Source organism: Sinocyclocheilus rhinocerous, unplaced genomic scaffold (assembly GCF_001515625.1).
Source record: "Sinocyclocheilus rhinocerous isolate Xijiao unplaced genomic scaffold, SAMN03320098_v1.1 scaffold2011, whole genome shotgun sequence".
NCBI lineage: Eukaryota > Metazoa > Chordata > Actinopteri > Cypriniformes > Cyprinidae > Sinocyclocheilus > Sinocyclocheilus rhinocerous.
In genome coordinates, this window is record NW_015649239.1 from 24,255 (window position 1) to 48,684 (window position 24,430).

Here is a 24,430-nt window from a genome sequence, read left to right on the forward strand (position 1 = left end):
GGTTCCAAACCTCTTACCCCACCTGCGTACAGAATTAGGCTATGCACTAGGAAATCATCGGTGTAATTACATAATAATAACTGAGGAATTATATAAAAATATATATTTTTAAGAACAATCACACAATTTGCTATTTATTCATTTTATAGTAATTTAATCAACATCGCAAGTGTTAAAAGTAAAGCAGTGTGTAAGACAGCATGTTCCAAAATATATGTTATTAACATTACAGATAATAAGGCACTGGAAAAATATAGTTTTTATGTTAGTACGGGATTTAATCACAGCTTTTGCCTTAGTAACTCACAGTATAATGAAGAATAACAATCACATTCTTTGCATCTAATTTGTAACATGTTATACCTTGGTATTTCGAGTGCAATGCATCGAGTTCCAATGCCTGCACATGGTGAAGGGTGAGCGTATAACACCAGTCAAGACTTTCTGTTGTAGCAAAGGGTTACGTTTCCTCTTCTTCTGTTGAACGCTTCGGATTTGACAGAGCTGTACTGAAGCCAGTGACATCATGCATATCTGAAGAACAGACAAATCATTTATTAGCCTCAATGCAAAGAGATTTACTTTTGTCTGTTTTGCATGTGCATTTAATGTACCTACATACCAGTTATGAGCTATAAGAGATAATGTTTCTAAGTGGCTCAATGTGGGTTTTACAGTGGTCTATGTAATTTGGGTGGCTTTAATATGTTTTTTTTTTTTTCACTAAATAAAAAAAATTGAGTAGAACTGCTTTGAGTAGTGAATTTGCTATATTCAGGGCAAATCCTGAGTCCATGTTATCCTAAATGTGAGAATGTTTTAAAAAGCATTAATATAAGCATGTAAGACTGACCTTTTGTACCAGTAGGTTTACATGGTTATTGACTTTAATTTTTAATATTTCTTTATTTTAGTTATTGTTGTTATGCGTTTTATTTTTTTTCCAAAATCCTAAAGCTGTTTATTTCCAGGTTTAGAAAAATAATCATTTCAATGTGCCCCAGTGTACTTTTTGTAGCTTTCATTTCATGACCTATCTTGAAGGGAAAAAGCAAGCAACTATATCTATAGAATCTATATTTAAAAAAAGAAGTATGTGTTTCTCATTTTTTTGTGAGAGTTAATATAGTTATTAATAATCAAATATATAAATTATAATATTTAATATTGATCAATTTAGCTATTCTTACAATATAATAATAATAAACAACAGTAGTATATTTGCCATCTATGTGTTTTGCTGAAATGTATTCTCCCTCATACAGACAATCTCTCTCGAATATATTTTGAAAATTATTGATGAGCTATAACTTCCCCATTCAGTCTATTTCAATAAATTAATGGAACAAATTGCACAATGCTATGTACTATGACCAATGTAAACTTTTATAAATCAATGGAGAGCCCACATCTTAAATTTTAACTGAAAAATGAGTGTTTACTATTGTCATTTTGCATTATTGACACTATTTTTTCCTAATTAAAATATTTAATATTGATCAATTTAGCTATTCTTACAATATAATAATAATAAACAACAGTAGTATATTTGCCATCTATGTGTTTTGCTGAAATGTATTCTCCCTCATACAGACAATCTCTCTCGAATATATTTAGAAAATTATTGATGAGCTATAACTTCCCCATTCAGTCTATTTCAATAAATTAATGGAACAAATTGCACAATGCCATGTACTATGACCAATGTAAACTTTTATAAATCAATGGAGATGACATCTACTCACCTACATGTGGAAGAACTCCATCCTCCACTCTTTCAGTGTGACACACATGGCTCTGTTGTAGTCTTTCACTTGTTTTGAGACTCTTCAGTGATAAAGTGCTGCAGGGATGACGTATTTTTGTGGAAAAATAAATGACGCAGGTTGTGCCTAACCTCAATGCAAAGTAAGGCGAATGTCATCCCTCCCACCAGCAGGAGATTCTGTGTTCCCCACCAGACGATCTCGTCCAGACATCCAGTGGTGTAGAAGAGCCGACTCACCACACTCTTCATCTTCTGGGTCTCATAGCCACACATAGAGTTGAACACAGTCTACACATAAATTGATAAACAGTTTATAGTGTATGAAGCACACAACTTTTTGTAATTATTTGTCTTAATTTATTAAAAGTGATTGCAAATTTATTAATACGCATTACTAATATTTGATTTGACACAATCTGACCTCATTCTTTAGCCGTATGCAGCAGGAGAAGGAGACTCCGTAGGCCTCCAGATGGGGTTCTGGTCAGATGCGTTGAAGTACATGTACATTTAGACCAGTCTAAGAAGGAATCCACCCCACAGCACTTGAACTACAGGATATAGAAAGATTATAGGAAGATCAACAGTGTAATCTTTGACCTCTGCCATTGCATGCATTGGCCTATCATTTACACACACTTGCATAACTACACACCGTTCAAAAGTCTGGGGACAGACATTTTTTTTTCAAGAAATTAATACTTCTATTCGGCAAAAATGCATGAATTTGTTCAAAAGTGACAGCAAACACATTTATGATGTTATCAGTAAGGAGATGTTGCACAGGGCTCCGAAACAGGCAAAAAAAAAAACGTAATGGTGAACATGAGAGAGCGCTGGATCTGCCATCGGCGTGTCCACTACATCTGTGAAGCATTAGTGAAGATAATATATAGAGTAATGCAAAGTGTAAATGTACACGGGTGGTTCACATATCTCCATTACATTTTTTTTAATTCAACATCAAGTTTATTTATTAATTTATTTATTTTACAAATATAGGTTAGGTGATATAAATGGCTACCATTTCAGAATTATAATCACCTTTTTTGCCTTTATTGGTTAAAGATGGTTCTGCAGTGTGACAAATTACATTAAATTATATATAAAATGTATGGCTTATTGCCATTACATTTGAATATACATGAAATACTGATCTGGTAAGGCAAATACAGTATAATGTAATACGCAAACATAACTTTTCATTCATAAGTGTTTGTAAGCTTCTTTCATAACAAGACATGAATGAATATGGTAAATGTTGTTTAAATACCTGACTCTTTGGCAACTTTGGCATAGATTCCAACAGCAATTAGAACAGCACTGAACACCTTTAACACAACAACACTCATTTGTCTAAAATATTTTCAATAAAAACATTTAAAGGGGTCATATGATGCTATTTTAAAGATCATTATTTTGTGTATTTGGTGTACCGCGTCGAGGCTTTTTTGAACGAGAAGAATATAGTCACTGACTGTCTTAATAAAATCGAAGAAAAAACACGCATCAAGAAACGTTATTTAGCGCTCGGTAAGTCCTAATTTTATATAAAGCTTTTTTTTTTTTTTGCAAACAAAAAGTAGCCTCCCCTTACTTATGCCGTTATCTGTAATATTAATGTAACAGGTGCTCAAGTCAGCCGAAGCTGCGTTATAGGCTACAGTATTATTGGCATGTGAAATAAATGACATATCATTTACTAAAGACAAATGATTTCTCTTCATGAAAAGAACAGAAAAGAGAAATGAAAGAGCTGAAATGCAGGAATGATTTTCTGAATAATGAAGTTCCTCAGAAGGAGATTTGGTCTGATGCCACTCCACCCCGTGACTTCCCTTCATCCTCAACATCTAAATCTATATTGAATATCAGTGCTAAAGATTACTGCATTCGAGGTTTCATCCAAAAACAGTTACCCATGATTACCACTACACACACTTGCATAACTACACACAATACTGTTCAAAAGTTTGGGGACAGCAATTTTTTATTTTTTTTAAGAAATGAATATTTTTACTCAGCAAAAACGCATGAATTTGTTCAAAAGTGACAGCAAAGACATTTATAATGTTAGATTTCCTTTTCAAATAAATACTATTATGGTATTATATAACTAAATGTTCACAAATTATATTATATAACTTTCTATTTATCAAATAAATCTGAAAAAGGTATCAATTTCCACAAAAATATTAAGCAGTGCAACAATGTTTCAGCAAATCAGCATATTACAATGATTTCTGAAGGATAATGTGACTGAAGACTGGAGTAATTATGCTGTTTTTTTTTGCAAAAAAAAAGTAGCCTACCCTTACTTATGCCGATATCTGTAATATTAATGTAAAAGGGGCTCAAGTCAGTCGAAGCTGCGTTATAGGCTACAGTATTATTGGCATGTGAAATAAATGACATATCATTACTAAAGACAAATGATTTCTCTTCATGAAAAGAACAGAAAAGAGAAATGAAAGAGCTGAAATGCAGGAATGATTTTCTGAATAATGAAGTTCCTCAGAAGGAGATTTGGTCTGATGCCACTCCACCCCGTGACTTCCCTTCATCCTCAACATCTAAATCTATATTGAATATCAGTGCTAAAGATTACTGCATTCGAGGTTTCATCCAAAAACAGTTACCCATGATTACCACTACACACACTTGCATAACTACACACAATACTGTTCAAAAGTTTGGGGACAGCAATTTTTTATTTTTTTTAAGAAATGAATATTTTTACTCAGCAAAAACGCATGAATTTGTTCAAAAGTGACAGCAAAGACGTTTATAATGTTAGATTTCCTTTTCAAATAAATACTATTATGGTATTATATAACTAAATATTAACAAATTCTATTATATGACTTTCTATTTATCAAATAAATCTGAAAAAGGTATCAATTTCCACAAAAATATTAAGCAGTGCAACAATGTTTCAGCAAATCAGCATATTACAATGATTTCTGAAGGATAATGTGACTGAAGACTGGAGTAATTATGCTGAAAATTCAGCTTTGCATCAGGAATAAATTACATTTTACAATTTTACAGATTTCACATGTGATTCTGCAGTTTGTTCAGTTGATTTAGAAGGATATGATGATTGTCTCCCGTCAGGTGCTGCTGGTGTGATTGGAGCGTATTTATTATTTGGACACGGCGCTTCTCTGCTCTGTAATCTGATTGGTTTTGTTTATCCTGCATATTACTCGTGAGTTATGTGCTTTTAAGGTTTTTCACAAATCAGCAGTTGCCGTAACCTACACTGAATCTTTATTATAGTGTTTTTTTTTTTGTAAACTAGGGTAGTAAACTAGGGTATACCTAGTATACCAATACCTAGGTATAGTTTACCTAGTACCTAGTATACCTTAACTAGGGTATCTTTCATATTTTGTTCTGTTTACATTTTTTTGTATCAAAGCCATAGAAAGTCCTGATAAGGAGGATGACACACAATGGCTGACATACTGGGTAATCTACGGCTTCTTCAGCGTGGGTGAATTCTTCTCTGACATTTTTCTCCACTCGTTTCCTTTCTACCATGTGTGTAAGGTAGGTAGAACAAGGCCATGCTTTCTCTGACTAATATCTGATTTAAAAGGATCAATTATTACCAGCTTCTTTCTGCTAATTAGCACAAAGTTTCTGCTCCATCTAAAAGGAGAGGTTAAATAGATGTTTGGCACGCTGTTTAATTTAGGACAGCTCTACTGTTGGTCTTTAGACATCTGCCAGTTTGTCCATATTAGAGGTCATGGGCATATATTTGGTTTTAGCATTGGTAGTTTTAACATTGTTTAAAAAAATTATATATATATATACAGTGTTGGGGGTAACACATTACAAGTAATGTGAGTTACGTAATCAGATTACTTTTTTCAAGTAACTAGTAAAGTAACGCATTACTTTTTAATTTACAAGAGAATATCGGAGTTACTTTTTCAAATAAATAAGTTTATTGATTGACAGCTCTCCTGTCCCCATGTTGAGAGAAATCAGAAGATATTACTGTAGTTCCAAAATAAATATGAATATGCATTAATTAATCTTACTCATAAAAAAAACAACAAAAACACAGATTCAGTATTCCTCAAAATGAATAAAAATAATGCAACTCAGAATATGACGCAAACCTGCAATAATTAAATGTTAAACAACACAAATATCCTTTATGTACTTAATCCCATTCTATTAACCAATGATAAAAAAATATAATATATAATATACAATATATAATATTAGAGGGAAAGCATAAACTACAGATTTTATCTTGGCAACTAACACTAAATTACCAAACTGAAAAAGTAAATAAATAAATAAATAAAAATGAAGCTAAATAAAAATATTTCTTATTTGTTCTTAATAAAAAACAAAAACGAATGAAAAAAATGACAAAAGCCTGTAACAAAATTACTCAAACTTAATGAAAATAAATTCAAATAATTAATGAATGCTATAATAGTATATAAATAAAACATGTATCTGTGTTTTTGTGCTTTTTATTATATTATTTTAAACCTGGTTTATTTTATAATTTGAACATAAATATGTTTTAAAATTTTTTATATACAAATATGATTTTTATAAAATATTTTGTATGAAACATCCTGAGACTCTAAAATGTAAACTGTAAAAAATACATAATTTAAAGCTACACTATGTAACTTTTTCATGTTCAAAATTACAAAATGTAACCCTCCTGTTAAGTGCAAATTTCAATCATGTTTTTAACGTTTGGGGTCAAATTGACCCCAAATATTTATATGTATCAGTCAATTACTCAGATTGACAATATAACATATTTTTATTTACTTACACTTTACCTACCCAATATTTTAAATAAATTTTTAGGACAAAACATAACTTTTTGTTTTTATATATATTTTATTTATTTATTTAATTGCTTCATTTACATAGAAAAAAAAAACATTGTCCTCTAAATCACTCACATCATCCAAATATTGCCCTATTGGTGCGTTCAAGTCATGTCGGATAGATCGTATTTACGAGTTTTTTATTTGGAAATGTAAAAATGCAGAAGGTTTTTTTGTGAGGGGTAGGGTTAAAGGAATGAAAATACAGTTTGTACAGTATACAAATTATTATGTCTATGAATAGTCCCAATATAATATGGAAACAACAATAATTTTTGATAGAAGCTTGTAAAAATGGTACACCGCCATCTTGTGCCGACTAAACTGACTTGAACGCACCTGACGTCGTAATTACGACTTGTCAACTCGTAAGTACGAACGTCCCAGGAGGACTTGAACAGCATAACACCTCACTCACAGTGTATCTTGTGGTCATTTTTCGTTAGACAGAGAACGACAGTCAAATGTCCCCACAAGGACAGTAAAACCTGACATTTCTGATATTGTGGGGACATTTAGTTAGTCCCCATGAGGAAAACAGCTTGTTTTTTTATTTATTTGGAAATGTAAAAATGCAGAAGGTTTTTTTGTGAGGGGTAGGGTTAAAGGAATGAAAATACAGTTAGTACAGTATACAAATTATTATGTCTATGAATAGTCCCAATATAATATGGAAACAACAATAATTTTTGATAGAAGCTTGTAAAAATGTGTGTACGGTGTTTGTAAACACATTATTGTATGAAATAGTAGATAAAGGTACATGCAACTCTGAAAAGGACAAAAATTGTCCTTCATATGCAGTACAGTTATAGTAAAATGTAAATTAATGCCAAGGCATAAATGATATTTACTCATTAGATATTTTGCCATGAGAGGCAATAGAGCCCAGACATCACCAATTGGGTCAAATTGTCCACAGGCATTTTAAAAACTTTGTAAAACAAGATGTGCATGTTTATGAATTTGTAGCAAAAGTCAGAAAGATTCAAGGTTTTAAAAATATAATTTTTTAGAGAAGTCAAAGTTGCTTTGGGGTCAATTTGACCCCAGACATCACAGGAGGGTTAAATGACTGAGTAGTTCATTATAAAACCATGTTCCAAACTGCTTTTTTGCTTTACCATAAATCACTGTGGTAAGGCCTATAATAATTATTCACATTTTAGAGTTATTGGAACAAATTTAATAGGAAAATGTATACTTTCATCATTTGTCTGTGCATGTTGCGTCACAGTGTCACTATATGCAGTAGAAGTAAACTGAAGCCACAACAACTGAAACTCGAATCGAAAAGAGGTAGTTTGGCAAAAAGGGAAAGCGAGAGTATACCCGTAATAAAACACAAATAGTAACTGATAAACTTTTATAACTCTGCCGCTTTAGTCTCTTAACCTTGGTAGGGACAACTCTATGGTGTAGTGATGAATTCTCACACCAGATAACTTTCTTTCACTCCCTTGTCCTTCTGGTGTTTAGTGCTTGTTCCTGTTGTGGTGCATGGCTCCGGTCTCCTGGAATGGTTCTCAGATTCTCTACAGGTATACGGTGCGGCCACTTTTCCTGAAGCATGAAGCCAGAGTGGACGAGATGGTCGGCGATATAAGCGGGAAGGCCATGTCCGCAGCTGAGAATGTCACGAGAGAGGGTACGCAACATAAGAGCTGTTTCAAAACACCTTTCTTTTCCAGAGTTTTTTTTTTGCCAGTACACCTGATAATCAAATAACTAAATAGCCCGAAGCTAAGAAGATGTTAAAAGATTACAGCAAGTAGACAAATACCGAGCTGAAGGTTGCATTCCAAATATAGGGACTGAGAAACAAACCGATTTCGACAGATCAGTCCATCACCCAAACCCATTGAATACATTATGCGTAATATTTCTTTTAACAAGCATTTTGTTATTATAAATGTAATGAAGAATTGTTTATTCACAGTGCAAAACTTAGCTTCAATTCCATAAGTCCTGACTGATGTCACCTCATTATTTGTATGAATGTAAATGCTCAAATATTTGTCAGATTTGTTGTCATCTGTTTAAGTTGGCACTTGTTCTATTGATCAGTTCTTCACACTCTGGTGAGAAACCGGACTATTGGCCCTGATGAGCCTGAAGTCAAAAGACTGCCCAATTCTGCTTTTGTATGTCATCATATTGCTAATAAACCCACATTTGACAAGTCATACGGTTTTCTATTCTTTGATATTCTCCAAATTAATCTATCTGTCTGTGCTGTCTCATCTTGCATGTGTCTGACTGCAGACTGAACCCACTGTTGATTAAACGGTGCGTTTTCAGTGTGTGTTTGTGTGTGTATGAGGTGGGAGATATACAGTGGGTACGGAAAGTATTCAGACCCCCTTAAATTTTTCACTCTTTGTTATATTGCAGCCATTTGCTAAAATCATTTAAGTTAATTTTTTTTCCTCATTAATGTACACACAGCACCCCATATTGACAGAAAAACACAGAATTGTTGACATCTTTGCAGATTTATTAAAAAAGAAAAACTGAAATATAACATGGTCCTAAGTATTCAGACCCTCTGCTCAGTATTTAGTAGAAGCACCCCTTTGATCTAATACAGCCATGAGTCTTTTTGGGAAAGATACAACAAGTTTTTCACACCTGGATTTGGGAATCCTCTGCCATTCCTCCTTGCAGATCCTCTCCAGTTCTGTCAGGTTGGATGGTAAACGTTGGTGGACAGCCATTTTTAGGTCTCTCCAGAGATGCTCAATTGGGTTTAAGTCAGGGATCTGGCTGGGCCATTCAAGAACAGTCACAGAGTCGTTGTGAAGCCACTCCTTCGTTATTTTAGCTGTGTGCTTAGGGTCATTGTCTTCTTGGAAGGTAAACCTTCGGCCCAGTATGAGGTCCTGAGCACTCTGGAGAAGGTTTTAGTCCAGGATATCCCTGTACTTGGCCGCATTCATCTTTCCCTCGATTGCAACCAGTCGTCCTGTCCCTGCAGCTGAAAAACACCCCCACAGCATGATGCTGCCACCACCATGCTTCACTGTTGGGACTGTATTGGACAGGTGCCTGGTTTTCTCCACACATACCGCTTAGAATTAAGGCCAAAAAGTTCTATCTTGGTCTCATCAGACCAGAGAATCTTATTTCTCACCATCTTGGAGTCCTTCAGGTGTTTTTTTAGCAAACTCCATGCGGGCTTTCATGTGTCTTGAACTGAGGAGAGGCTTCCGTCGGGCCACTCTGCCATAAAGCCCCGACTGGTGGAGGGCTGCAGTGATGGTTGACTTTCTACAACTTTCTCCCATCTCCCGACTGCATCTCTGGAGCTCAGCCACAGTGATCTTTGGGTTCTTCTTTACCTCTTTTCTTTTTTAATAAATCTGCAAAAATGTCAACAATTCTGTGTTTTTCTGTCAATATGGGGTGCTGTGTGTACATTAATGAGGAAAAAAAATTAACTTAAATGATTTTAGCAAATGGCTGCAATATAACAAAGAGTGAAAAATATAAGGGGGTCTGAATACTTTCCGTACCCACTGTATGTTTTAATGTTTATATGTTTAAAAATATATATTTATTTTTTCGATCTTTCTACATACTGTATATACAGGTGGCTAAAGTGCTCTGAGGATGACACCAACACACAACAGATGCAGCGTCATGTTGAAGACAAACTCAGACATGACAGCAGTATCATATGGTCTTCATTGTAAAGACCTCAGTGAATCGATGCCTGATTTTTAGACAGCTGTTGTCTGGAGTGGAGTTTTGGACTTTATAGTTTAATAATCTGGTGTATTTATTAATATGTCCTGATCACATCTATTTTTGGCAGTAATTCTTTGCTCACTGTTCATGTGAATTTGTCCAGATTGTATAAATGTCTTCAGGATTTAAGCATAGCTAAACTGTAGGAAATAGTTAGACAACATAGTTTTTTGTTTTTTTTTGTAGTAATTTATGTTGTATCCTTTGCATTTGTAATCTGATTATCAGTGTTGGGGGTAATATATTACAAGTAACGCAAGTTACGTAATCAGATTACTTTTTTCAAGTAACTAGTAAAGTAACGCATTACTTTTTAATTTACAAGAGAATATCTGAGTTACTTTTTCAAATAAGTAACGCACGTTACTTTTTTTTTCAATTTATTGATTGACAGCTCTCCTGTCCCCATGTTGAGAGAAATCAGAAGCTGTTACTGTAGTTCAACATAAATATGAATATGCATTAATTCATCTCACCCACAAAAAAAACCCCACAGATTCAGTATTCCTCAAAATGAATAAAAATAATGCAACTCAGAATATGACGCAAACCTGCAATAATTAAATGTTAAAAAACACAAATATCCTTTATGTATTTAATCCCATTCTATTAACCAATGTCTTTGCTTCTGACCTTCGATGATCCAGTTCAACCGTACTAATAAGCAAAAATTACTCTAGCCCAACACTGCTTATTATTATTATTATAATAAAAAATGTAAGTCTTCAAAATTGCAATACATTTTTGTATCCAACATTTGAAAAGATACTTTCTTGTAGAATTACTTTTTCTCACGTACCACTGACATCACCAGCTTAAATCCTAAAACTGAATGAAATATATCCAACTGTTGAGTTTTTTTGGATGAATTATGTTATAACTTGCCAAATAGAAACCATTTTCATTGTCACCATGCTCATTTTTTTTTACTAAGATACACAAAAATAATTATGTGAGATATTGTGAAATTTCGAATTAATAATAGAAAAAAAGTAACAAATTAATTTATGTTTTTATTTGCTAAAATATCTGATTCATAAAAGCACATTTATCAAACCGAAGTGTCCCAGTATGCAGAAAATTACACTGCGTACAATCAACTGTAAAACCTATTTGATTGTAGAGCAACTCTCATTTTATTTATTTCTAGTTGTGAGAGCATTATGGTTTAATTTGTAAGTCTGTGTTGCTATAAAGTGATCTCAGCTTGTGTATTCTTGTAATAGTTGCTTTTTTCCTGTACTGTACCGTTATAAATGTTTGCTGTTTTACTCCGAGTCGACAGATGGCGCCAGTCATCATCACCAAGATCTCAGACACAATCGAGGAATCATGCTCTGAGTCTGACGCGTCAGCGCTGTACTAAACGTAAACAGTTGACGTGTGAAGTATGTTCAGTCGTTTACTAGCAGTGTTTGTTTCACAGTGTACAGTGTGTATCCCCGTCAGCCTCAACACTAATGCTTTGTAAAGAGCCTGTCCTTGTTGTTCAGGATGAATTTTGGTTCCAAAAGCAAGAAGCGGATGGTTCTGCCGACCCGACCCGAACCGCCGACAGTGGAGCAGATCATGGAGGATGTGAACCGAGCCTATCCCAACGATCCAGTCTTCACCGTTTTACCCGATTCTGCGGAAGGTAGCGGACATAATATTGCAGCACTTTGACTTAAAACCACTTATCTATAAGACACCCGCTCTAGCAATGCAGTGAAATGAACATATCTGAAAAATAAGGCAGTTACTTTAAGTTTTCAGACACTTAACATATAAAATGTCGCGAAAGCAGATGAACAATTGTAGCCACTATCATGTTTAACTAGTATAATATATGATTTATATACATACACTGCCGTTCAAAAGTTTGTGATCAGTAAGATTTGTCTCTTCTGCTCATCATGGCTGCATTTATATGATCAGAAATACAGGAAAAAACAGTAATATTGTTAAATATTATTGCAATTTTCTATTTTAATATACTTTAAAATATAATTTATTTCTGTGATGCAAAGCTGATTTTTCATCATCATTCATGATCAAACATCAGCTTTGCATCACATAAATAAATTAAATTTTAAAGTATATTAAAAAAGAAAACCATTATTTTAAATGGTAATAATATTTTACAATATTACTGTTTTTTTCCTGTATTTTTGCTCAAATAAATGCAGCCTCGACGAACAGAGGAGACTTCTTTAAAACACTTTTAAAAAATCTTACTGATCCCAAACTTTTGAACAGCAGTGTTTATAGGGTAAGATGGGGAAATATGTTCCTTTAAAACAACATGCATTTATTCAATTGTAACATACATATCTAGATAGTTTAGCATGTGCAGAATGATGATGGAGATAAATAGAAACATTGGCTCATTTAGTTGTTATTGTACAAAATGTTAAAGTATTATTAATATAAAACACTACATCAACTTAAATTGAATTTGGACAATTTAGTTGAATAATTGAATAACTAATGACAGAATCATGTTAAAGTTGAACCCACTGCAAAATCTGCATGGGGAAACCTTCACCCTTACACAAAATTCTCGATTACATGGAACCCTATTGACATGACTGGATTTCACCAGCAAAAAAAAATCAAATTTTAAGAAAATAACTTTACCCCTCTAGTTACCGATTCAAATGTACCTGAAGAATCATTTACAATTAACTGAATCAGAACAGTTCTTGAATCAGTCTACTTGACTTAAAGGGATAGTTCACCCAAAAATGAAAATTTGATGTTTATCTGCTTACCCCCAGGGCATCCAAGATGTAGGTGTCTTTGTTTCTTCAGTAGAACACAAATGATGATTTTTAACTCCAGCCGTTGCAGTCTATCAGTCGTATAATGCATGGCAATGGTAACAAAACCAAAACGTGACGTGTAAACTCTGCTGATCACGGATTGGCCGGAGAGAATCGTCACTACCTGCGTCACTGAACTTGCGACACAAACACAAAAGAACCGCTAGATTTAAATCAGCACAGCCAGCGAAGGATCGAACGCAACTGTTTTGAACGAGCGCACCTTTTTTTTAACAACCAAAAAGTTTTGTTGTCTGTTGTGGAAGAACAGACGTTCCTCTCGTTGATAGCAGAGGAGCGGATCCAGCAAGAGCTTGATGGGGCAATGCGGAATGAAAAAGTTTTTTTTTTAGGAGTCGTGGTAGTAGAGGCAGCGCAACTATAACGACATGTGAATAATCCCGCCCACTCTAAAGCGGTACTGAACTGCAGTGGAAACGCAAACCGTGCCGAGCCGAACCGTGCCGTGCCATACTGAGCCGTGCCGAGCCGAGTGTGGAAAAGCGCCATTAGTCTCATACAGTTAGAATGCCAAAGTTATATGTTTGTTTTTTAAGTTGCTGTTTTTGATACTCGTTTCTATTTTTCCATAATAGTTGAGTAAGTAATGAATTAATGCTGGATTACAGAATTGTTTTATCGAATATAGCATTGCTACTGTTAGCAGTGTTGGACATGGGGTTTTAGCTAGTGTGGCTGCACCTTTGCATGCATAACGGTGATATTTGGCCTTGATCTTTCAGATCTGAAGGCCAGTTCCAGCAACAGCGAAGTGGAGGTGAGATACCTGCAGAGCAGACGCTACATAGAGCTGCATGAGCGATTGCAAGAAGAACGTGGCAGTCTGGCACGGCGGAGAGATGAGCTGCGTGCGGCTGGAGAGTCTTTGGAGCGCAGCGTGATGGAAGTGAAGAGGAGCGCGCTGTGACAACTCGCATGTATCTTTTGAACTTGAGATTTGCTCATTCAGTTGCTGATGACTGAGCATGGCACTTGATTTCCATGGAAGAGCCTTTCCTCTTGCTAAGCTGCTGTTAGCATTTAGGCTCAGTGTCATCATAGTAACTCTTTAAATGTGCCACTTGGACACTTTTGGTGCTGAAATTCATCAGTTCTTTTTGTTTGTGATATTCCTGGCTGATTTGTTTGTGTTCAATCTACTTTTTCAATGTGTTGTGTGTGTTCAGTACTGTATAAGTGCAGTCCATTCCATAAATTGTGCAGTCTCAATGTATTTTTCATTATTTAATGTAATTTACATCTCATTTTCACAATCTAAGCTTCTTGAGTTTATTGATGACTGGAATATTTCAGTATGTTCTTCACAGCTCATTTTCATTTGTATAAAATGGAGTTAAATAGCCTGATTAAGGTTAATTGTTCATGCAAAAATCCTTTATTTTAAAATGTAAAGATCTCAGTGTGTGATCTTTGTGGTATTAGTGCATTGGTTCTCAAGCTGTGTGGTCCATTATTGGCCGGTAAAAAACTCAAAGCAGTAGCACCAAATCTGAATTCATTAACTTATTAATAAACTCAATGAATGAACTGATTGTGTCAAATTTGTGTTTCTGTTGTCTCACTTAACAGCAAAGAACTTTTTAAGTACTGAACATAAATGTAATTTAGGTTTATGAGTTAAAGGCAGCATTATTTAATAACAAAAAGATGTAAGAACAAAAGAGCACGCTGGCAAACTTGGCTTAAAAGCAAGGCTATTTTATGATATAGGGTAAGGATCATTTAAACACTACTTGTTGTGGTTTCCCTCAGATAAGGGGTGATAGATGGTCTGCCAGATAAAAACAGTTTGTGAGCCATTGCAGTCAGGGTTGCAAAGGTTGACTAAAATGCTTGTATTTAAGTATTTTATATTCGAACAATTATAAAACTATGCTAGACGTTAAGTTTTGTGAAGGAGGAGGACTGTTAGGGAACCTTTGAGCTCTTGTGTGCATCTTTATGAAAACAGACTGTGTTTATGATAACTACTGTACAGTGGTTTTCACATTGAAGTTGTGTATGGCACACAACACTGACTGTAAAATATGTATTATAGGTATTGGTGTGGCATATTTTGAGTTTTAATATTTAGGATAGGGTCATTGGGCTAGTTTGGAGCTGTTTTTGATTGGCTGTTGGCCTAGTGGCCTACACAGACCTGGCAACCCTGAAGATGGTCTGAAGGCATCTACCACTGAATAAATTACTTCCACTCAGATAAATAATGTAAGGACACAGGTTTTATGAGAATGTTTATTTGAGGACCCCCTAACCCCTGGCCACAACTGTTTAACTGTTAATCTACACCACAATTTTCCCATCAACATTCTGAACCCAATTCATGTTTTGACAAGACCTCTCAAATACACATAAATTTTCCCTTTATGTCAATTTGAATATAGCATTGCATCATATTGCTTAATCCTGATAACCACTGTTAGGGGTCCTTACACATTACACTGAGCTCTGTTACTGGTCAATTTCAATATCTTCAGAGAAAGTTCAAAATTAACTCTTGTGGGAACACCAGTTGGTATCGGCACTCACAGCACATCTGAAATAATTTTTTTTTTTTTTCATCATTCTCAGAATTTGGGCTGATGTGGGATCAATGATTTTACTTTTAAGAGAGAATGCATGGTTTCTGGCTAAAGGAGACAAATTGAGTGAAGCTGCTATATTAGTAGCAGACAGCACCACAATTTTTCCATCAACATTCTGAACCCAATTCATGTTTTGACAAGACCTCTCAAATACACATAAATTTTCCCTTTATGTCAATTTGAATTTAGCATTGCATCATATTGCTTAATCCTGATAACCACTGTTAGGGGTCCTTACACAGTACACTGAGCTCTGTTACTGGTCAATTTCAATATCTTCAGAGAAAGTTCAAAATTAACTCTTGTGGGAACACCAGTTGGTATCGGCACTCACAGCACATCTGAAATAATTTTTTTTTTTTTTCATCATTCTCAGAATTTGGGCTGATGTGGGATCAATGATTTTACTTTTAAGAGAGAATGCATGGTTTCTGGCTAAAGGAGACAAATTGAGTGAAGCTGCTATATTAGTAGCAGACAGTTAAAACTAAGCCCATGTAAATACTGCACCTCACCAAATAAGACAAACACTTTTTGTGCTGGCTAATTGGCCATAATCAAAACTACACTGATCATATGTCTACAATATTTGCTTGTATAGCTGCAGTTTTGGCAATAGGCTTTGGTTGAATGCAAGCCAGTCTGTTAGAATTCAGCCCAACTGACTGTAAATGGCAAGTATTTATCTCAATCCACAGAGTTGCTACTCATTAGCTTGCTTTTAAATACGTAAAGCATAACGTGACTCTATACAAAATGACATTATGAAAGCATTCAGTAAGCAGGAGTATGTACAGCCACTTAATTGTATTACATACATTTGCTGAACACTCAACAATTACAACAATCTTATATTCAAAAATGCAAATGTGTGGGTAGAGATTCATGGTTGTACTTACAGTCTGTCATTTTCAATAAAAAAAACGGCAAAGTCAACATCACGTGTTAACAATGGATAAGTGAGTATTTAGCATGCTATTTGAAGCAATGGCAGGATTACATTTTGCCTTCTGGGAAGCATTAGACTACAGTTGTATATCAGTATTTACAATATTACCACTAAATATCCATGACGATTACATAGACATTTTGTGCAGATTTTACCTATTGTAGCTATATTTTCCTGCAGTAATAATAAGTGAAGGCAATAGGCTGTTTAACCTGTCTGTGTGGCATAAAGGCATGTGCATACAGGTACATGATTCTCATGTGAGAGTACAACAGTCTTTTCCGGGTTGCAGGTGGCACATGGACTTTTAAAGTATTTGTCACTGTTTTTCGAAGAATAGTTTGCATATTGTTCTAAATGTGGGCCATAATTTTTATCAGTGGATACACTCTGAGATAGTCTTTGTCATGTGTGATTAATTGTCCAAGTAGCACAAGCATTGATTAATATCACTGTACAAAAATATATTAAAAAAAATGGTGCGGTTAGTTAGTTATATTGTGAATCCATTGAGATTCTATAGTACACGGGCAATTGTTCAAATCCAGATTGTTTTTTTTTTTTCTTTTTTTAAAATAGGTAAAACTTCTGATGCAATCCATGGCAAGCATAAAACTCATTAAATGTCCGAGGTAAAGATAATCATATCCATTACCACCTGAATTTTTACCGCATCAGGAGCATAGTACTTCGTCAAGATTGGAACTGTGAACAGATTACAGATTTTATGCTTCATGTTTTTCCCCTGTCTTCTCTGACATTGTCTGTGCTTGACCATGTGTCTGTGGAGAGCAGCAGACCATGGGGCTGGGGATGTAGTTGAAAGGAGTAACCCTGACAGCTTTACTAGGTGAGCTCTGTCGGAAATGGCCAACACCACCACTGTGGGTACTTTCCACTGACTGAAAAGTGGAGGTTGACGCTGTGCTGTAGGTTTTTAGAGATCCATCTGAATCCCCATCTTGGAGGGTATTCCCAAAGGCCATGCTTATTTTCCTCGGGAGGGCCATCTTTGTGGCCTCGTCTGTAATGCTAAGAACTTTTTCAATTGTGGGAGAGGTGCTTGAATTAGTTTTGTTGGCCGAGTAGTCCTCAGTTTGAACAATTGCATCACTTGTTTTCCGTGATGCTAGAGTAATAGTAGGCAGTTTTCCTGGTAGTGGTGGTGGCATCTGTTTGGTGCCCTCTGGTGAAGGCAACAGAGGCAGTGCAGTGGGTGGAAGGGTGCTCTTTAATATCTGGGGAACGTCCTCATCACGAATCCTTCGCCAGGTCACCCTGTCAGAGTTACGTGATCCTGCTCTCTGTTGCCTCTGATTTGTGTTCCTTTCACTTTTAGCTTGTCCACTTGAGTCAGAGGATGAAGAGCGTAGAGAGGAGCGGCTGGTGACACGACTCAAGACATTTATGCTTGGTGAGGAGGAATATCTTTTGATGGTATCCTCCCTCTTTTCTCTTGGCTTTGGACCGGGTGTATTTCTTTGTGAGACCCTGCAAGGACTTTCTGAGCTTGTTCGTCTAGCTGGACATTTCACAGTGACGTCCCTATCAATGGAGGTGGCTCTTGATGGAGCCATGCCCTGCCTGTTTACCCCCTGTTCCTGCACTCGTCTTTGTCCTTGAGTCACAGGCATTCTTGTCGGACCTTGAACTGCTTCCTTTAGCTCCTGACAACGAGAAGAACATAAGAAAACTGCTGGGGCCCCTGGAACTGCTCTTCGGGGTGAGGCATGCTGTGATGTTGGGACAGAACGTGAAGCAGCGTCACGTCTTAAGACTTTTGAGGACTCTTTGATGAATGTCAGTTGTCTGAGAAAACCATTATGATCTGATTCACCACTACTTGAATGAGTGGATGTCATACGAACCAAATCCATTCGATTTGCTGGTAGGATTCTTTTCCCTGACATCTGCGTATTTTGTCTGTTGATGTTAGTGGGCTGGTTGGTTACTAAAGGTGAAATGTTTCTTGTTTGCCTTGATGGATTCTGCATGAATGGTATTCTGACAGGGGATTTCTGTGTTTTCCTGTCTACAGGAGATTTTGAGTTCTGATTGATGTTTGAAGTGCTTCCTCTTTTGTCCGGTGGACTGCATGGTGCTGATGCCACCTTCTCTGGACCTTGTTTAATGGTTTGGGTTGGGGAGGTTACTTTTTTCTGAGGATGCCTGGAAGGTGTTGAACTTTGAGATGATCCTGAAGATGAGCTCTTTGGTATCCTGGCAGGTGGTGTTGAGCTTCTTTTGGGCAATGACAACTGAGTGGAATCCATGGGGTGGCCCAGTCTGTGAAGGCTTCTTGACCTATGTTGAGCTAGATTTGGATTTTTAGGGGCATCTGATTTCTGTATCACTTTTTTAGGTGGTGGTATTTGAGAGAGGGTTGTCTCTTTCTTGGGTGTGTATATCACTGTTCTACCCCTGAAGACCACAGGAAAGTTTGGAACGGGTTTACGAGGGGCAAAATCAAGTGGTTTATTAGCCTTTTTGTCATCTTTGTATACCTTCTTCTCTTTAGGAGTAAAGCTTGAACCAGACATAAATGACAGAACTGATTCAGACTCTGATGAGGGTTCTTGGGACTTTGAAGCTTGTAACTTGGTAATGATTGTATTAGCTCCTTCTTGTATTGCTCTCCATTCAACACTATTGAGATCAGAGTCTTTGTCTGATGCCATTTCATCAGAATCTAGGTCATTTTCAGGGCTCCACTCTGTTGCTTTCTGAAGAGTAGCTTTCTGTTTGTGCTTTTTCTCAGCTTTCTTTTTTCTGGCAGCCTGCTTTTTCTTGTGTTGAGGCATTGCAGATGTTATGCATTTTATCAAAAGATCATCTTCTGAATCCATGCTGACTGAGCTTGGCGAGCTGTTCTCTTCAAACTGGTTGTGTTCTTGCTGTGATTTTGGAGGGCACATGGGGTTGGATGTTAAATTATGTTTATTCCGTATCCACGTATGCTGAGGTTTTTCATGATGTTCCTCAAATTCTGCGTCACTCAAAGAGCTAAGGGAGGAACTCAAAGAGTAACATGGAGGTGCTTCTTCTAAAATTAGATTTTGCTTGATTCTGTGAAAACCCTTTTGGCGGGACTGGTAACTGTTGACTTGATCGTGTATATTAGCATTACGTATTACATTAGTCTTGCTTGATTCATAATGTTTTTTCTGTCCCGTCCTAATCATCAGTCCATCCTGTATGTCCATTTTATGGCAGATGGCCACTTCTGTAGTTGTTGGGTGATGCCTAGAGTGAAAGCCTAATATGTTTTCCTGTGCATGACTCAGGGAGCAGGTTTTCTGATTTTGGTACGCCTCTGTGTTTTGTTTTCTTATAGGAATATTTAACTGTGGCATGCTTTTTGACAGATTCTGTCCTTGCTTTTGGATTTGTCGAACTGGAGATTTGCTTTGAATTCTTTGCTGGATCACTTTTGCTGTCATCTCTTTACTCTGTATAAGTAATCTCTGAGTGGGTACCATATGTCTGATTGTTTTGTTCAATTGGTTTGTGACTACGTGAGACTGACATGTCATTTTAGTTGGTTTGTGGAAGCGGGAGAACATGCGTAGGTCTTCAATTCTCTTTGCCTCAATATTAACCAGCTCTTGTGTCTCTTTGTTTCTTCGCCAGTCTTTTATTTCTTTAGTTCTGAGTGGATACTGGAGAGTTTCATCGCTCAAGGAAGTGGTGCTTGAGAAATTGATGGGCGTACCTTCAGCAGAGTCAGTGTAAGAGGAATCATCATGATAGATTTCTTTTGAAGACATTCCAAACTTTTGTCCAGTACACATGTGGTTGTTTTTATTCTGCAGCACCATATACACTGGTAATTGCACAGATTTTCGAGTCTGCATGTTGAGAACTTGGTTTGAGAGGTTGGGCATCACAGTTGGCCTTACCTTCTTAAACCTGGAAGGCATGGCAGAATTAATGCACTCTTTCAGAATTTCTATGTCATCATCTGAGTTGCCTTCACTATACTGGTCTTGGTCATCCATGTCCTCTTCTTTTTCAGAATCCTCTGGATCATTGTCTTGCTGGTTAAGCAAAGGAGTAAGTTTGAGCTCCACATCTTTCTGGACATAGTGTTCATGGAGAGGGAGGGCACTCAGACTAGAGGCACATGAGAAATTCTCAATTGGTTTTTCCACAGTGAAATATATCATTGTGTCCAAATCTGGAGGTAGATTAAACCTTTCTTTAAAGTCTGCAATTTCCATAAATTTGCGCAAACTGTTCTCCCACTGGCTTCCTACACCACTAAGAGTCTGTGTCTCTGGTCCACTCGATTCTGCACAGCATGGAGTTTTGCTGCGACTCGGAGGCATTGTTTGTCCTGGGCTGTCTGGTAAGTCACTGGGGCTAACAGTACCACTTATCATTTCACTACATGGATCACTCTGAATAGAGCTGGCAATTGAAGGAGATTCAAAGCTGCCAAGTGAACTTACTGAACTACAGCGGCTCATTACAAGAGGTGTTTCGTGAATGTAGTTTTCTGAAGAGCTGGATGGTGTCCTGTCCTCAAGAATTACAGGAGACACTCCTCTAAGGAACTTCTTCTCATTTTTGATTGTACTAGGGATCTCAGTTGGATCAGAGCTGCTGATTTTCTGATCAGTTAATAATAATTGACTGTCACTCAAGTCATCAAGTGTCTCATCCTCTTCATCTTTTCTCTCAACATTCACATCTTCCACCTCTATGATTTCTAATGAGGAGTCACTCTCTAGCTCATTTTCAGTCTGACTCTGTCCATCGAGAGCTCCATCCCCAGAAGACAGAGAAGACAGAGAACTGCAGCGAGAGAAGCATATTGGAGTATTCTCTACAGAATACTTCTGAGGGGTCTCCAGCTGTCCTATTGTGGGGCTTCTTGCAGAGCATATTGGGGGAAACTTGCTAATACTACCTCCAGTCATCACTGTTGGAACCCAAGCTTGCCTGCGCATTGCTTGAGCTGCCTGAACATTGATTGCAGTTTTTGCAACGCCAAACTTGGCGACACTCTGGATCAGAGGAACATGCTGATAGGAGGGAGACAACTTGACAGTTGGTATACTAGCATCTGAAGACACCTTGGTTGATACAGTTGCAGGTGTTGATATAAAAGGTTCTTGGCTCTTCTCTGTATCAGTGGAACCTGAATCAGGCAAAATAGCATCTTTGTTTGTCTCAAAATCTCTTTCAGGGATCTCATTTTGACACATGACTCTTGAAATATGTACATCACTGTTCACTGGTTCCTCATGAGCTACCTTAAGGTCAAGTTTATTTGGACGTCGTTGTTCTGTTGGTTTAGCCGAGGTATGAGTCTGGTTCTGACTGCCACAATAGCCATCGCTGGTGCTGCCACTGTTAAGACTGTCATTGGATAAACTCGAGTTGGCTGTTTTAAGACGCAAGAAGGCATGTGCTCTGCTGAGACGCTCTTTAGGTGAAAAAGAGCTGGTGTCAGAAAGATGACAAGGGGAACAGGAAATGGCTCGTCCCTCATGAAGCTCATCTGGCCCATAATTCCAATCCACAAAATGATCTTCTGAGCTGAGGCTGAAGCTGTCCTCTGAGGATGTATGCATGGTAATGTCTTCTACCAGTTTGTCAATTTTAGCCACTGTGTTGGTGATCTTCTTGGCTAATTTCTCAGCTGCCACAGTCACTTCATCATCAGGGGGTTGTGACCTTTTATATTCAGTTTGAAAGGTTTCAACGTCTTGCTCAGGCTCCCCCTCTCGCTTACGGGGCTGAGTATTAAGGAAGTTAGAATTGTTCAAGAACATGGAGAGCATGGAGAAGGTTCCAGTGTCCAAGCTGGTTGATACATTAGGTGCCTCGTCATCATCAAAACAACCAGAATCTGAGGCGTAGTCTTTTGCTAGGCTCTCAATGTGCCTCAGTGGTTTGTTTATACTTTGATGTTTGAAACTTCGCTTCTCGATTGAATCAAATGTTTCTGCCAGATGCTTCGCATCTAACTCAGCCTCTAATGCTTTCTGCTTCCTCATGTAGAGGGATGGCATGCAGGATCCTGGGGATATAACAGCAGTATCTTTATATTTAAGTGGACGATTTGTGAGGAGGTTTCGCAGAGCTGCAGCACTTCCCATGGCTATCATTTTGTGCTTCGAGTGGATGAGATTGCGCAGCATGCTTACAGCTCCAAGATCCCACAGCAATTCCTGGTCCTTTGGACTTCGTGCAGACAGGTTCCAGAGGGTTCCACATGCATTACTCACAATGGTCAGACTGTGAGATCGCAAGTGCTGCAGCAGAGTCTGAAGGCAGTTATGATCCCTGAGGATTTGCCTGAATTAGGAAAACAGGAAGAACTTAGGTGATGTCATTGACACTTTAACCTCTGCTTAATTTGTGAATGTGAATAAACATGATACCTGTAATCGTCTCGGGTAGCAATAAGGCTGGACACATTACGCAGGATACCTCCACCACTCTCAATAATGGCCAGTGAGTTGGTTTGACATCGATAAGTCAAAGTGCTAACCAAAAAGCCAAGAGAACCATTAACAGAGCAAATTGCCACCTTATTCTCAGTGCTGTGTGCTGACAGGTTCCACAGTGCACTGAGCACACTCTTTAAAGTGGACTCCTGTGGGGAAGACCAGACCATATACAATTACTGAGTGGTATTGGAGCACAAATGTCACCAATTTAATGGGTAAATCACTCATATTCAGATTTATTGAATGTAAGAAATGGATATCATAGAAATGTTTGATTGTACCTTTGTAGCCTGCAGTGCACAAGTCATAAGTGCTGACACACTGCCGACATCTCTCAAAGCCCTTTTGCTGTTGATATCAGCACGCCATGACAAGTTTCTCAGTATACTTGACACTACCTAAAAGCAATGACAAATCACAGAGCTGTTGTGGGCCAAATAATTACAAATGAGAGTAGCAAAAAATATATATAATTAAATGAGCTGTTGCATAATATTTGTCGTACTAAAAGTTCATAAAGGAGTGATGGTTTGCTCTATGGAAAAGTAGCTTATGTACCTGCTGTAATTCCTCGCTATCAGATGCAAGCTGTGCAACAATGGCTTGAAGACAGTTTTTCTTTGAGCAAAGAGTAGCCTGATAAAGTTAATAAAGAGCATTCTGTCAACGTCACTGATTAAATTATAGTAAAGAAATGAGATGACTGTACAAATAAAAATTTTGTTTAAAGGTGCAGTAGGAGATCTCGGAAAATGCTAACTTTAGCCTGATAGCACTGAAAGCGAACGTCCCACCCTCCCTACAAATCGCCGTCCAAAGCCATGCCCCCTGAACGCATATACGCTCACAGACCAGATGACCAGAGACAACCTTACTACAATACATCATGTGTCATTCACCGGTGAGAAAACTTTATAGCACAGTTAGTAAAAGTACTACAATACCAGGAAGGAAGGTCAGGTTGTTGATGTTTGCCTGCCATTCTTGCTCTGTCTGCACAGCGTGCATGAACGCGCTGATGACGTATCCTGTCTGCGCGAACAGGGTGCGCAGAGGTATGCAAATACACATGTTGACAAGCATGTAGGAAAGCCAATCAAAACACTCGGACCGAGCGTTTTGATTGGACGAACATTTCTTCCACAGAATATATAAATACAGTTAGACCACTTAACTTAATGATTGCTATCGGGATGTGAAGAGACTTTCAACCAG

General features: G+C 37.1%; 3 protein-coding genes and 1 pseudogene across 5 annotated transcripts in view; 2 read left to right on the plus strand and 2 right to left on the minus strand.

Annotated features, from left to right (window-relative positions):
- Positions 1-345: 345 nt before the first annotated feature.
- Positions 346-3,065, minus strand: LOC107710438 (tetraspanin-33-like; annotated as a pseudogene).
- Positions 3,066-3,186: 121 nt separating this feature from the next.
- On the plus strand, positions 3,187-10,309 carry LOC107710439 (receptor expression-enhancing protein 6-like; the record flags this gene model as incomplete). The annotated part of the gene is made up of 7 exons (XM_016515205.1): positions 3,187-3,301; positions 4,886-4,979; positions 5,185-5,323; positions 8,125-8,293; positions 8,713-8,789; positions 8,911-8,934; positions 10,238-10,309. Coding segments are annotated over 6 exons (615 nt in total), but the record flags the coding sequence as incomplete, so codon positions are not given.
- A 1,378-nt stretch (positions 10,310-11,687) lies between these two features.
- On the plus strand, positions 11,688-14,817 carry LOC107710444 (UPF0449 protein C19orf25 homolog). Of its 2 annotated transcripts, none has more exons than XM_016515209.1 (3): positions 11,688-11,783; positions 11,889-12,031; positions 13,943-14,817. In XM_016515209.1, exons 2-3 carry the CDS (start codon positions 11,890-11,892, stop codon positions 14,125-14,127), a joined length of 327 nt encoding a protein of 108 aa, XP_016370695.1. In that variant the 5' UTR covers positions 11,688-11,783; position 11,889; the 3' UTR covers positions 14,128-14,817. The 2 variants fall into 2 exon arrangements, with proteins under 2 accessions (XP_016370695.1, XP_016370697.1); XM_016515211.1 differs by having other exon boundaries at positions 11,688-11,763.
- Positions 14,818-17,123: 2,306 nt separating this feature from the next.
- LOC107710448 (adenomatous polyposis coli protein 2-like) overlaps positions 17,124-24,430 on the minus strand; it is a 41,716-nt gene continuing 34,409 nt past the window's right edge. For both annotated transcript variants that reach the window (XM_016515216.1, XM_016515215.1), the window contains exons 12-15: positions 23,774-23,851; positions 23,497-23,613; positions 23,147-23,361; positions 17,124-23,060 (exon numbers count right to left, since the gene is read on the minus strand). In XM_016515216.1, coding sequence (XP_016370702.1) covers positions 17,480-23,060; positions 23,147-23,361; positions 23,497-23,613; positions 23,774-23,851 — 5,991 coding nt within the window. In that variant the 3' untranslated portion in view covers positions 17,124-17,479. The remainder of the gene's footprint in view (positions 23,061-23,146; positions 23,362-23,496; positions 23,614-23,773; positions 23,852-24,430) is intronic.